This window comes from Oryzias melastigma, linkage group LG12 (assembly GCF_002922805.2).
Source record: "Oryzias melastigma strain HK-1 linkage group LG12, ASM292280v2, whole genome shotgun sequence".
NCBI lineage: Eukaryota > Metazoa > Chordata > Actinopteri > Beloniformes > Adrianichthyidae > Oryzias > Oryzias melastigma.
The window spans coordinates 153,157-165,136 of NC_050523.1; the positions used below are offsets into that span (position 1 = coordinate 153,157).

Consider the following 11,980-nt stretch of genomic DNA (forward strand, 5'->3'; position numbering starts at 1 on the left):
GGGTTGGGGGCTCCTGGTAAAGGGCGTGGTTTGGGGGTCGGGGGCTCCTGGTAAAGGGCGTGAGAACGTTCCCATCTCTAGAGCGCTGGATCTTCATCACAGCTGATCCTCCACAGCCAGAACACAAACGGGCAGGAAGACTGGAACGCTTCTCAGTGACTACCTGCTGCACACCTGCCGCCTCACAGGAAGTCTCCTTATAACTAAGAGTCAGGGCTGCAGGATTTTCAAAATAAAAGAGCCGGTCTGATCTGCGTCTGCTCCCCCAGGTTCCTGCAGAACCTGTCCGGTTCTTTAGAGAAAAGACTCAAAGGAATAAACGGTGGATGAACCGGATCAGCACCGACTGTTGGACCGAGACCTGGTTTTGTGTTCTGGTTGTATCTAATGACCCCCCCCCCATGTGCAGACACTGCAACAAACCCTGGAGCTTCATCCCTGAGGGCATCATGCCGGTCTTCTGGAGGGTGGTGTACTGGACGTCTCAGTGCCTGACCTGGTCAGTGTTTGGGTTTTTGGGGGCTGGTTTCCTGCTGCGGTCTCTCACCTGTCTGGCGCCCCCTTCAGGTTGCTGCTGCCCTTCATGCAGTCGTACGCTCGCTCCGGCGGCTTCTCCATCACAGGAAAGATCAAAACGGCGCTCATCGAGAACGCCATCTACTACGGGACCTACCTGCTCATCTTCGGCTCGCTGCTCATCTACGTGGCCGTCCATCCCGAGTGGCACCTGTCCTGGTGAGTGCGCCGCGGCTCACGCCGCCTCCCTGAGACAGCCCAGCGTGATGCCCCTCCCTCCTCAGGTACGAGCTGCAGACGATCGGCATCACGGCGGCCAACACCTGGGGCCTGTTCCTGCTGGTGCTGCTGCTGGGCTACGGCCTGGTGGAGATCCCGCGCTCCTACTGGAACGCGTCCCGCCACGGACACCTCCTCGCCAAAACCTACTTCAAGGCGGCAAAGCTGATGACGGAGAAGGCGGACGCCGAGGAGAACCTGGAGGACGTGATGGAGGTGCGTGGGGGCGGGGTTTCAGGCTCCACGGTCAGGGCCGCACCGTCATGCTGTCGGCCTCTCCGCAGGAGGTCAGGAAGGTCAGCGAGGCCATCAAGTACAACCACCCTCTGAGGAAGTGCATCGACACCATCCTGAGGAAGGTGGGCGGAGTCACGTGGCGGTAACCTCTGACCTTGCAGCGTGACCTGTCGTGACCTGTCGTGCGTCCTCAGTGTCCTCTGGAGTACCAGGAGAAGATGGGCCGGAACATGGACGACTACGAGGACTTTGACGACAAGCAGAACAGCTACCCGACCGAGAAGAGCCTGGTCAAGCTGCACAAGCAGGTGAGCGGGGCGCCGGGACCGGGCCTTCAGACGGGTCGGACCAACAGAACCCAGACGGGTTTACAGAGTCTGACAGGAACCAGGAGTCCAGAGGAGTCCAGGTCTCCAGCGGCTGGTCGACATCTCTCATGTCCAAAAACCGAACGCGGTTCTCAAAGATCTCAAGGTTTTCTGCCCTCATGTGGAAACTCTTGTCAGAACCGAACCCTGTTTAGAACCAAACTCTGTTCAGAACTGAACCTTGTTTCAGAACCGAACCCCGTTCAGAACCAAACCACTTTCAGAAACGAATCCTGTTCAGAACCTCTTCACGCTCTCTGCCTGCAGGTCATCTACGCGGTCCAGAGACACAACCGGACCCGGGTCCAGTGGCAGATCCTGCTGCAGCAGGCCATCCACCTGGAGGACGTGGCCAAGAACGAGACCAGCCTGACCCACCAGTTTGTCCACAGCTTCCCGTCCTCAGAACCGACCGGCTGGTTCAGCAGATACGTCTACACGCCGACTGTCGGTGAGTTGTGGTTCTGGACGGGTTCTGATTCTAGTTCTGCTCGTAACTGCGTCCGTCTGTGGCAGAGTGGTACTGGGAGTGCCTGCTGAAACGCTGGTTCTTCCGGCTGCTGTCCGTGGTTCTGACCCTGTTCAGCGTGGCCGTGGTGTGGTCCGAGTGCACCTTCTTCAGCACGCGGCCCGTCCTGTCGCTGTTCGCCGTCTTCATCCAGCTGGCCGAGCGCGACTACAACTACCTGTACATCGAGGTGACGGACGCTGCGCTCAGGTGCGCGGAGCTGAGAGCGTCTCTGATGCAACGCCTGGTCTCTCCTGCAGATGGCGTGCTTCATCACCATCTTCTTCCTCTGCACCTGCGTGTACTCCACCGTGTTCCGGATCCGGGTCTTCAACTACTACTACCTGGCCTCGCACCATCAGACGGACGCCTACAGCCTGCAGTTCAGCGGCATGTACGTCACCGCCGCACGTTAGAGCTGGGAGGGGCTTCCTGAGTTAGGGAGGAGCTTCCATGAGTAATGGGGGAGGGGTTTGGGGAACCAGGTCCGCTCACCTGGAGAAGACTGCAGAGACGATCAGATCTCCACAGGAACGACCTGCGGGAATCCACTTCCTGTCCCGCCGGGAGTCACGGCGGCTCCGGGACCCCCTGGGTCTCTGCTGCTCCCGGTGGGACACGCCTCCCGGAGAGACGAGGACTAGAACCCCCCCTCTAGGGGAGCAGGTTCTGACAGATCCACCAGTTCTACGGTGCCGTGGGGGAGTCCCAGCGGACCGCCTGCGTCAGCGAGTGGAAGGATGGAGCCTCATCTGGGAGCTCCGCCTACATCCTCCCACCCTACCGGGTCCTGGGGGGCATTTGAACCCCCCATTGAAGATCCTAGCATAGGCCCAGCACAGCCCTCGCTGGGGGGTCGCTCAGGCTCTCCCGCTCAGTGGGAGGAGCTAAAGGTTGATGAGGAGGTGCTAGTGATGAAGAGGAGGTGGTTGTGATGAAGAGTGATGAAGAGGAGGTGCTAGTGATGAAGAGTGATGAAGAGGAGGTGGTAGTGATGAAGAGTGAGGAAGAGGAGCAGGTAGTGATGAAGAGTGATGAAGAGGAGGTGGTAGTGATGAAGAGTGATGAAGAGGAGCAGGTAGTGATGAAGAGTGATGAAGAGTGTCTCCTCTGCAGGCTGTTCTGCCGCCTCACCCCCCCCCTGTGCCTGAACTTCCTGGGTTTGATCCACATGGACTCGGCCATCTCCCACCAGCAGAAGGAGCAGACGGCGTACACGTCCGTGAGTAGCGTCCGTACAGGTGGTCAGAAAACGGGACACGCAGGTGACCTTCAGGAATCATCAAGGTCACAGACCCTCAGAGCAGACGTTTATCTATGGGCGTGCTGCGGGAGACGGGTCGTAGTGAACACTTCTACAACAGTAAGGAGGAAGTAGGAGAGACGGAGGCGTGTCCTACAGATTAATCATCTTTAAACTCCGCCCCCAAATCCTGCAGACTGAACAACGATCCCGTTAGTGCTGTTCACGTGACACGTGCACGCTCCCCGACCGAGTGTAGTTAGTGTGGACGTCCTACAGACACCTGTGGATCACGTGCACGCCCCATGCGCTCTCACACGTGCGCTCTCACACGTTCCGGTGCTGTTAGACGTGCGCTCTCACACGTGCGCTCTCACACGTTCCGGTGCTGTTAGACGTGCGCTCTCACACGTGCGCTCTCACACGTTCCGGTGCGCTGCAGTGTCTGTCTGCGTGGTTTTCAGATCATGGGCTCCATGAGGGTTCTGTCCTTCATCGCTGACGGTTTCTACATCTACTACCCCATGCTGATCGTCATCCTCTGCATCGCCACCTACTTCAGGTGAGTCTCACCTGCAGCCTCTGCTGCTCCTCCTTGTCTGTGAGGTCATGATCGTTGTCACTTCTCCTCAGTTTGGGGACACGCTGCCTCAACCTTCTGGGCTTCCAGCAGTTCATGGGCGACAGCGAGTTGACGTCCGACCTGACGGACGAGGGGAAGGAGCTGATACGCCGCGGTGAGGCCGGTAACGCTCGCCGCCGTGCTGAGTGGAACCGCCGTCCAGATCCACCTGACAGTTTCTGTGCTCCACAGAGAGACGGAAGCGGCAGAGGATGGAGGACGGCGAGAGCCGGCGGAGGGTGAGCCGCTCCGTCCAGCCCGGCGCTCTGCGGTTCTTCTGCCGGAACGCCAACGTCTGTGTGTGTTTCAGGAGTGGAAGGAACGCTACGAGAGCCAGAGAGACGACCACGCGGCGAGGAACAGGAGCAGCCATGAGATGAAGGAGACCAGCTACTGCGACTCTGTCGGCGCCGGCAGCTCCAGACGTGAGGGGCGGTACTCCCGCCCAGCGGGTCGAGCAGACCGGGACCGCATGGAGCTGCTGCAGGACGCCGAGCCGCTGGACTTCAGCGCCGACTCCATGGTGGACGAGGCTCCGGAGGCGGAGTCCGGCAGGTGAGTGCCTGTGAGGGGGTGGAGCTCTGAGCGACGGCTGTGCATCAGCGGTCGATGTTCCTGCGCCCTCAGAAACCGTGCTCTCCGCTGCTCCTTGGAATCCGACGGTGTGTTTGTCTGCAGGCACGCTGGAGGGCGGTACCTGTCCATGTCGTCGTCCCGGAACCGGATCTTTGATGATGTCTAACGCGCCGCGGCGCCAATCCTCCCCCTGTGGCGGTGTCACGTCGCTGCACACGTTAACCGCCGCCGACTCATCAGCTCCAACGTGGCGGCCTGCTGCTGAACCCTGAAGGACCCCCTACTGAGCATGCTCAGTGTGATCCTGCAGATTATTTATTGTTCTTATTTGTTGTTTGAGATCCGTCGACTTCTGCACTCGAATGTCTGAACTACTGAACATCCAGCTCACCTGAGCCTCACCTGAGCCTCAGGCCCCTCCCACATCTCACCTGGAGGTCAGGAGAACCTCAGCCATCGCATGATGCCATCGGTCGTAGGTTTGTCGTATTCACTGTTCGAGCCGTCGTCATGGAAACCATCCGTGCTCCTAGCCGTAGAGTCACCTGAAACACGAGGGGCGGAGCCTCAGAAAGACACACCTGGCTCTGCAGCGCCTCAGAGCTCTTCATCCACAGACGGTGATGAGGAGGAGGCGTCTTCATCACTTCCTGCTGTACATACGTTCCTCTGATGCTGTTAGAGTTTCTCTTTGATTTGTGTTTTTGTGAAACTGAAGACTCTGGTGATGAAGATCTGAGAATAAACGTCTGACAGATCCTGCTGCCATTTCATTCACCTGAACGGCTACCTTCTGTTAGGCCACGCCTCCAAAAACCAGGCTGAAGAGACTCTTCTCCACGAACTGTCCAGGAGATCAGGTGAGTGGGAAACAGCAGAACGGGGGTGAGAGGTCACCAGAGGTCAGAGGTCACCAGAGGTCACCAGAGGTCATGTCTGCAGACAGAACGTTGACGTTCCCCCTTGAATAACGGGTATCTTTGGCTCCAAAGACGTCCTGCGGGGGGGCCGATCGTGGAGCCAGAGGGGGGCGGGGTTAATGACTATCTGAGATTCTCTTCAATATACGGGATTTGAACCTTCTATCTGTGAGGGGAGGGGCTGGCCGCTACACACATGCACCTCCCATATGAAACCTGTTGAGTTGAAACACTGATTCATGTTTACTGAAATAAGATGAACGAATCTGATAAACGTTTATCCACCTTCCACATTTGATCCGGTTTCTTTATGATAATCTTTCATCTGAATTTGTTTTAATCATTTTGATAAGATTTCCTTAACCAAGTATTCACAAAACTAAATGCAGTTAGTATCTTTTCCGTTACTTAATTGGAAGCGTAAGAGTGATTTTAACTTAAATTACACATCTTTTCAGCATAAGCTTAAATAACAATTCAAATATATTTACTTTCCACTTAATAATTACTAACTGTAAAATAATGAATTTGGCTCCTAAAATAACAACAATAATGCAAACGATAAAAAAACAGAAGAAAATGTTTATATAAATTCTGAATGAAAATAAACGACCTCACTATGTTCAAAATGGAGTTAAGTTTTTTTAATCCTACCCCCTAACAATATATCTTAAATTGATGCATTATAATCTATATCAAACAGGAAATTTAACATTAAAACTCCCATTATTTCTGATTTATGAGCCCAAATCAGATTTCCATTCAGTCAATTAAAAAAGCCATTAAAACATGTCATTAATACCCCCCCTGGTGTTTATTTTTAACAATTAATGTACAGTTTACTGAACGTCATTTGTGTTTTAAAACAAACTTGACTTTTAAACTGTTGGATCCTCTGGCTCTGTACTGACGCTGAGCGTCCACCAGAGGGAGCTCTGCTGCTGTTCTCCTGATCTGCTATTTACGGTCAGACACGTTTGTTTGTTTGTTTGTTTGTTTGTTTACTGGGGGGGGGGGTCTTCAGGACCGCTTCCGGCTGTGACGTCGGATTTGAAAAACTTTTTTTTATTTTAAGGATTTGATGCTTTTATTCTGAAACGTCCGAACGGACTTTTGCTCTGAAAGGACTCGAGGATGAAGGCTGGGAGGAGGAGGAGGAGGGGCGCGTCCCGCGCTGGCGCAGTGAGCTGCCGGGAAGACCCGCGGAAACCTCTCCTACGCGGCCCGGAGCTCGGTTCTGGCTCGGACGGGTTCGGCCGTGAGCTCTCAGCGCTGCGCAGCCGCAGACGATGCCCCCGCGGCGCCCCTCCCGCCACTGCCCACAGCTCCATTGTTTCCCGACCGCGACCCGCGCCTCCCGCAGGAGGGGGGGCGGCCAGCACGACGCCGGCGCGCGGAGGAGGCATGCTCCGGAGCCATGAGGACTCTGGATGAGAACCGGGAGGAGGAGGAGGAGCAGCGGAGGAGGTCGGAGCGGCTGAAGGCGGCGCGCCTGTGGCGGGATGCGGCGCTGCGCTCCCGGAAGCTGCGGGGGGGCCTCCGCCAGCTCACGCTCTGCTCCAAGAACGAGCAGCTGGTGCTGCCGGAGGACATCTCCGAGGTGGAGGCGCTCAACCTGGGCAACAACTCCCTGCAGGAGCTCCCGGAGGAGCTGGCCGCCTCCCTCGGCAAGCTGCGCGTGCTGGAGCTGCGCCGGAACCGCTTCACGGCCGCGCCCCGCGCGCTCCTGCAGCTGGACCAGCTGCTGGAGCTGGACATGAGCCACAACTGCCTGCGGACTCTGGCGGAGGGTGTGGGCCGGCTGACGGCCCTGCGGAAGCTCTGCGTCAGCCACAACCGGATCCAGGCGCTGCCGCCGCAGATCGGGAGCCTGCAGAACCTGGAGGAGCTGGACGTCAGCTTCAACCTGCTGCTCGGCCTCCCCAGGACCTTCTGCGGCCTCGGCCGGCTGCGCGCGCTGGACGCGGACCACAACAAGCTGAACCACTTCCCACCCGAGATCCTGGCGCTGGGCCAGCTGGAGGAGCTGGACCTGTCGGGGAACCGGTTCGGGGCGCTGCCCGCCAACATCTGCAGGCTGAGCTCCATCAAGGTGCTGTGGCTCAGCAGCCTGCAGGTGAGCGCGCTGCCGGACGGCCTGTGCCGCCTGCAGCAGCTGGAGAGCCTGATGCTGGACGGGAACCGGCTGTCGGCGCTGCCGCCCTCCTTCGGCCTCCTGCAGAGGCTGAAGATGGTCAACCTGTCCTCCAACCGGCTGCAGGACTTCCCGCCGGCGCTGCTGAGCATCACGGGGCTGGAGGAGCTGTACCTGAGCCGGAACGCGCTGAGCCACGTCCCCGAGGAGCTGGGCCGGCTCCGGAAGCTGGTTAACCTCTGGCTGGACCACAACCGCATCCGGCGCCTGCCGGACTCCATGGTGGAGCTGCAGAACCTGGAGGAGCTGGTCCTGCAGGGGAACCAGATCGCCGTACTCCCAGACCACTTCGGGAAGCTGTCCAAGGTCAACATCTGGAAGGTGAAGGACAACCCCCTGATCCAGCCGCCCTACGAGGTCTGCATGAAGGGCATCCCCCACATCGCGCTGTACCAGCAGGAGCTGGCGCAGGCGCAGCCCGCCGTCAAGCCCCGCCTCAAGCTGGTGCTGATGGGGCGGAAGGACGCCGGGAAGACGCGGCTGAGGCGGAGCCTGATGGGGACAGGGGAGGAGGAGACGGGGAGCCGAGGGGTGGAGCTGGTCCACTGGGAGGCCGACGCCCACCGCCAGCTGACCTTCATGGTCTTTGACCTATCAGGCGACCCCAGCTTCGACCCGGTGCAGCCCTTCTTCCTGTCTCCGGGCGCTCTCTACATCCTGGTGGTCAACCTGAAGTCCTACCAGCCAAAGACCTTCCACGACCACGTGGGCCGCTTCCTGCGCCTGCTGTGCGCCAAAGTCCCTCACGCCGTGGTGTTCGTGGTGGGCACGCACGCCGACCTGTGCGGGGAGGCGGAGCTGGAGGAGAAGATGCTGGACATCCACCTGCAGATCGGGCTGCAGGAGGCGGCAGACGTGCAGGACCTGCGGCGCCGGGCGGAGGAGGTGGAGCTGGCGCTGGAGCAGGGCTTCTCCGTGCGCTCCTCCAGCCCCCACGTTCTGTTCTACGGCGTCTCGGACCGGAACCTGCGGCGCCGCTGGGCTCAGCTGGACTTCCTGCTGAAGCGGCGGCTGCAGGTGCTGTCGCCGGTGCTGAGCGTCAGCTGCAGCCGCTCTCAGAGGAACATGGGCCGGCTGCGGGAGAAGCTGCTGGCGGTGGCGGAGCATCGCCACATCTTCCCCAACCTGCAGCGCGTGCTGCCGCGCTCCTGGCAGCTGCTGGAGGAGCTGCTCCTGCAGTCCTCCGAGCTGTGGCTGTCCTGGTGGAGCTCCGCCCGTCTGGGCCTGCAGGCGGGGCTGACGGAGGACCGGCTGCACGCCGCCCTGTCCTACCTGCACGAGAGCGGGAAGCTGCTGTACTTCGAGGACAGCCCCGCCCTGAAGGAGCACGTCTTCCACAACCTGCCGCGCCTCCTCAGCATCCTCAACGTCCTCTTCCAGAGGGAGCGCGCCGCGCTGCTGGACCGCCTGCTCGGCGAGGGCGAGCGGGGGGACAAGGGCAGGGCCAGCCTGCTGATGGAGGACGAGAAGGGGGCGGTCCTGACGGTGACGCACCTGCAGCAGCACCTGGAGGCCTTCCTGCAGCACGGCCTGCTGCCCGCCCACGTCCTCCGGCTGCTGCTGCGGCCGCTGGTGCAGACGCAGCCGGACCTGCAGCTCATCATGGAGCTGCTGCAGAAGATGGGGCTGTGCTACCGCGTCAGCCAGCCCCCCGACGGCGCCGCCGCCTGGTTCCGGTTCCCCAGCTTCGTCAGAAGCGAGGAGCCCCAGGAGGGGTCCCCGGCGCCGCCCGCCAGCCCTCTGTTCTCAATGGAGCAGCTGCACGTCCAGTACAGCTTCCCGGCGCTGTTCCCGCCCGGACTGCTGGCCCGCTTCAGCGTGCAGATCGACGGCCACGTGGTGCAGCGGGCGGACAGCAGGAGCCAGATCTTCGCCTACCGGGGCAAGGTGCCCGTGGTGGTCAGCCACCAGCCCGCCAGGGCGGGGCAGGAGGCGGAGACCCTGTCCATCATCAGCCACGCCTCGCTGCCCAACATCTGGACCGCCTGGCAGGCCGTCACGCCGCTGCTGGAGGAGCTGGACGCGCTGCTGCACGAGTGGCCCGGCCTGATGTACTCCGTCCACATCCTCTGCTCCAAGTGTCTGCGGAGGGGCGCGGCCAGCCCACACGTCTTCCCAGGTGAGTTCTCGCCGCAGGTCTCAGAACCGAGAGGTGCCGGCTAACCTGGTCAGAGGACTGCAGGTACCAGGTTAGGACTACAGTGGTTCCTGGAGGCTCAAAACCTTAGAACTGCAGCGCCTGATCCTGTATGGTCTAACCGGATCCAACTAAAAACAGATCAAACCAAACGCTTCTGATCCAACCAAACGTACCTGATCCAACAATACCTGATCCAACCAAACATACCTGATCCAACCAAACATACCTGATCCAACAATACCTGATCCAACCAAACATACCTGATCCAACCAAACATACCTGATCCAACCACACCTGATCAAAACACACCTGATCCAACCAAACCTGATCCAACCAAACACACCTGATCCAACCAAACATACCTGATCCAACCAAACCTGATCAAAACACACCTGATCCAACCAAACCCAATGAAAACTGAAAACACCTGATCAAGGTGACCAGCCTTGGCCAGGATGTCTGATCCATCGTCTGGTTCTGATCTATTTGTCTGGTGTCATTCCATTAGTCTGGTTCTTATTTATCAGTCTGGTTCTGATCCATTGTCTGGTTCTGATTCATCAGTCTGGTTCTGACCCGTCTGACCCGGTTCTGGTTATCAGTTCTCATCAGCAATGTGTGTTTGCTCTAGCTTCAGCGTTCCGACCCTCTCTCTCCCGGGCAGAACCTGGGAGTGGCTCAGACCCAAACGGACCGCGTGCAGAAGCAGCACTTTCACTGCTCAGCTCTGATCCAGTTAAAGGATCTGAGGGATTAAAGAGCATAGCGCCATTCAGAGGTCACGCAGGAGCCACGCCCCCTCAGGTGGACTGAGCATGTGCGGACTCTGGAGGTCCTGGCTGGACGTCTCCCGAGGAGATCCAGACCTTCTGCTCCTCCTGAGGAGACGGTTCCAATGAACTTCTCTGAGAGAGGGAGGAGCTGGGCCCTGATTGGCTGACAGCGAGGACCAGACTGTCCGTCATCTTCAGGTTCTGCAGAACTTTAGACATCAAAGGTGTTCAGCTGCCTTTGACTCCGCCCACAGACTCATCCTCACAGGTGGTCTCCCCATATTGAACACCTGGACCAGGTTCCTCAGGTGTTGAAGCCTCCTCAGGCAGAGTGTAATCTGAGCTCAGATAATAATCTGGATATTCATCTGGATTATAATCTGGATTATTATCTGGATATTTATCTGGATTATAATCTGGATTATGATCTGTATTATTTTCTGGGTTATAATCCAGATAAAATGCTGACTCACCATTCATTTCTGCTGACTCATGCTGCTGAGGTTTCTGATGGCTCCATCCACTGGAACCTGAACCCGTGGTGAGTTCGGGCGTGTCGGGACGTCTGAGTGATGGCGCTGTGGAGGCTCTGGGAGCGCCGGGCTTTCCTAACCTGCCTGAACACATCATACTGGTGTTTACTCTGGTGTCTGGATCTGTGGAGATTAGAGCAGATCCATCCTGAAGTCGCTGGGTGGGTCAGTCACCTGTCAGTCAGGTGTGTGTGTGTGGGGGGGGTAATCCTGTTGCATCACTGCTGTAATCCCTGTGATCACATGTGACTGCAGGTCTGCTAAAGTCGTCATCAAAACACAGCCGGCGATTCCCTTATTTGGTCAAAAGAGGCGTGGCTAAAATGTGCTTTCTGTTTGGTAAAAATGATCTCCATAAAAGATCATCCTCATGATTGATCAGGGATCAGGTTTGGATTATTTTAAATATTGTTTTGATAAAAACAGTTTTCTCAGGTTTTTTTGATCATAAAAGAGAAACGTTAAAATGCAGTTTTTAAATAAAGTTTTGTCCTAAAAGTTTCCTGAAGCAGAGCAGCTGCTTCCTGCTAAAACATGAACTCTTTGGACTCTCCGAGGTCGTGTGTCTTCAGGATCGTGTTTCTGGTCTTCAGGATCGTGTTTCTGATCTTCAGGATCGTGTTTCTGGTCTTCAGGATCGTGTTTCTGATCTTCAGGATCGTGCTTCTGATCTTCAGGATCGTGTTTCAGATCTTCAGGATCGTGTTTCAGATCTTCAGGATCGTGTTTCTGATCTTCAGGATCATGTTTCTGATCTTCAGGATCGTGTTTCTGATCTTCAAGATCTTCAGGATCGTGTTTCTGATCTTCAGGATCATGTTTCTGATCTTCAGGATCGTGTTTCTGATCTTCAAGATCTTGTCTGGTCTTCGGGATCGTGTTTCTGATCTTCAGGATCATGTTTCTGATCTTCAGGATCTTGTCTGGTCTTCAGGATCGTGTTTCTGATCTTCAGGATCGTGTTTCTGATCCTCAGGATCTTCTGCCTGGTCTTCAGGATCGTGTTTCTGATCTTCAGGATCATGTTTCTGATCCTCAGGATCTTGTGTCTGGTCTTCAGGACTGTGAAGA

The 11,980-nt window shown here is 57.2% G+C and overlaps 2 protein-coding genes across 3 annotated transcripts in view; both read left to right on the top strand.

The window, feature by feature from the left end:
- The window catches only part of lmbrd2b (LMBR1 domain containing 2b), a 7,774-nt gene extending 2,667 nt beyond the window's left edge, over positions 1-5,107 (top strand). For both annotated transcript variants that reach the window (XM_024298654.2, XM_036214397.1), the window contains exons 4-17: positions 410-499; positions 568-735; positions 801-1,011; positions 1,080-1,154; positions 1,227-1,340; positions 1,668-1,851; positions 1,917-2,098; positions 2,169-2,302; positions 3,025-3,130; positions 3,616-3,713; positions 3,785-3,888; positions 3,966-4,012; positions 4,084-4,328; positions 4,452-5,107. In XM_024298654.2, the coding sequence (XP_024154422.1) occupies positions 410-499; positions 568-735; positions 801-1,011; positions 1,080-1,154; positions 1,227-1,340; positions 1,668-1,851; positions 1,917-2,098; positions 2,169-2,302; positions 3,025-3,130; positions 3,616-3,713; positions 3,785-3,888; positions 3,966-4,012; positions 4,084-4,328; positions 4,452-4,515 (1,822 nt within the window). In that variant the 3' untranslated portion in view covers positions 4,516-5,107. The remainder of the gene's footprint in view (positions 1-409; positions 500-567; positions 736-800; positions 1,012-1,079; positions 1,155-1,226; positions 1,341-1,667; positions 1,852-1,916; positions 2,099-2,168; positions 2,303-3,024; positions 3,131-3,615; positions 3,714-3,784; positions 3,889-3,965; positions 4,013-4,083; positions 4,329-4,451) is intronic.
- Positions 5,108-6,342: 1,235 nt separating this feature from the next.
- Positions 6,343-11,980, top strand: part of mfhas1 (malignant fibrous histiocytoma amplified sequence 1) — an 11,119-nt gene continuing 5,481 nt past the window's right edge. Inside the window, exon 1 of the mRNA XM_024298653.2 lies at positions 6,343-9,582. Coding sequence (XP_024154421.1) covers positions 6,687-9,582 — 2,896 coding nt within the window. The 5' untranslated portion in view covers positions 6,343-6,686. The remainder of the gene's footprint in view (positions 9,583-11,980) is intronic.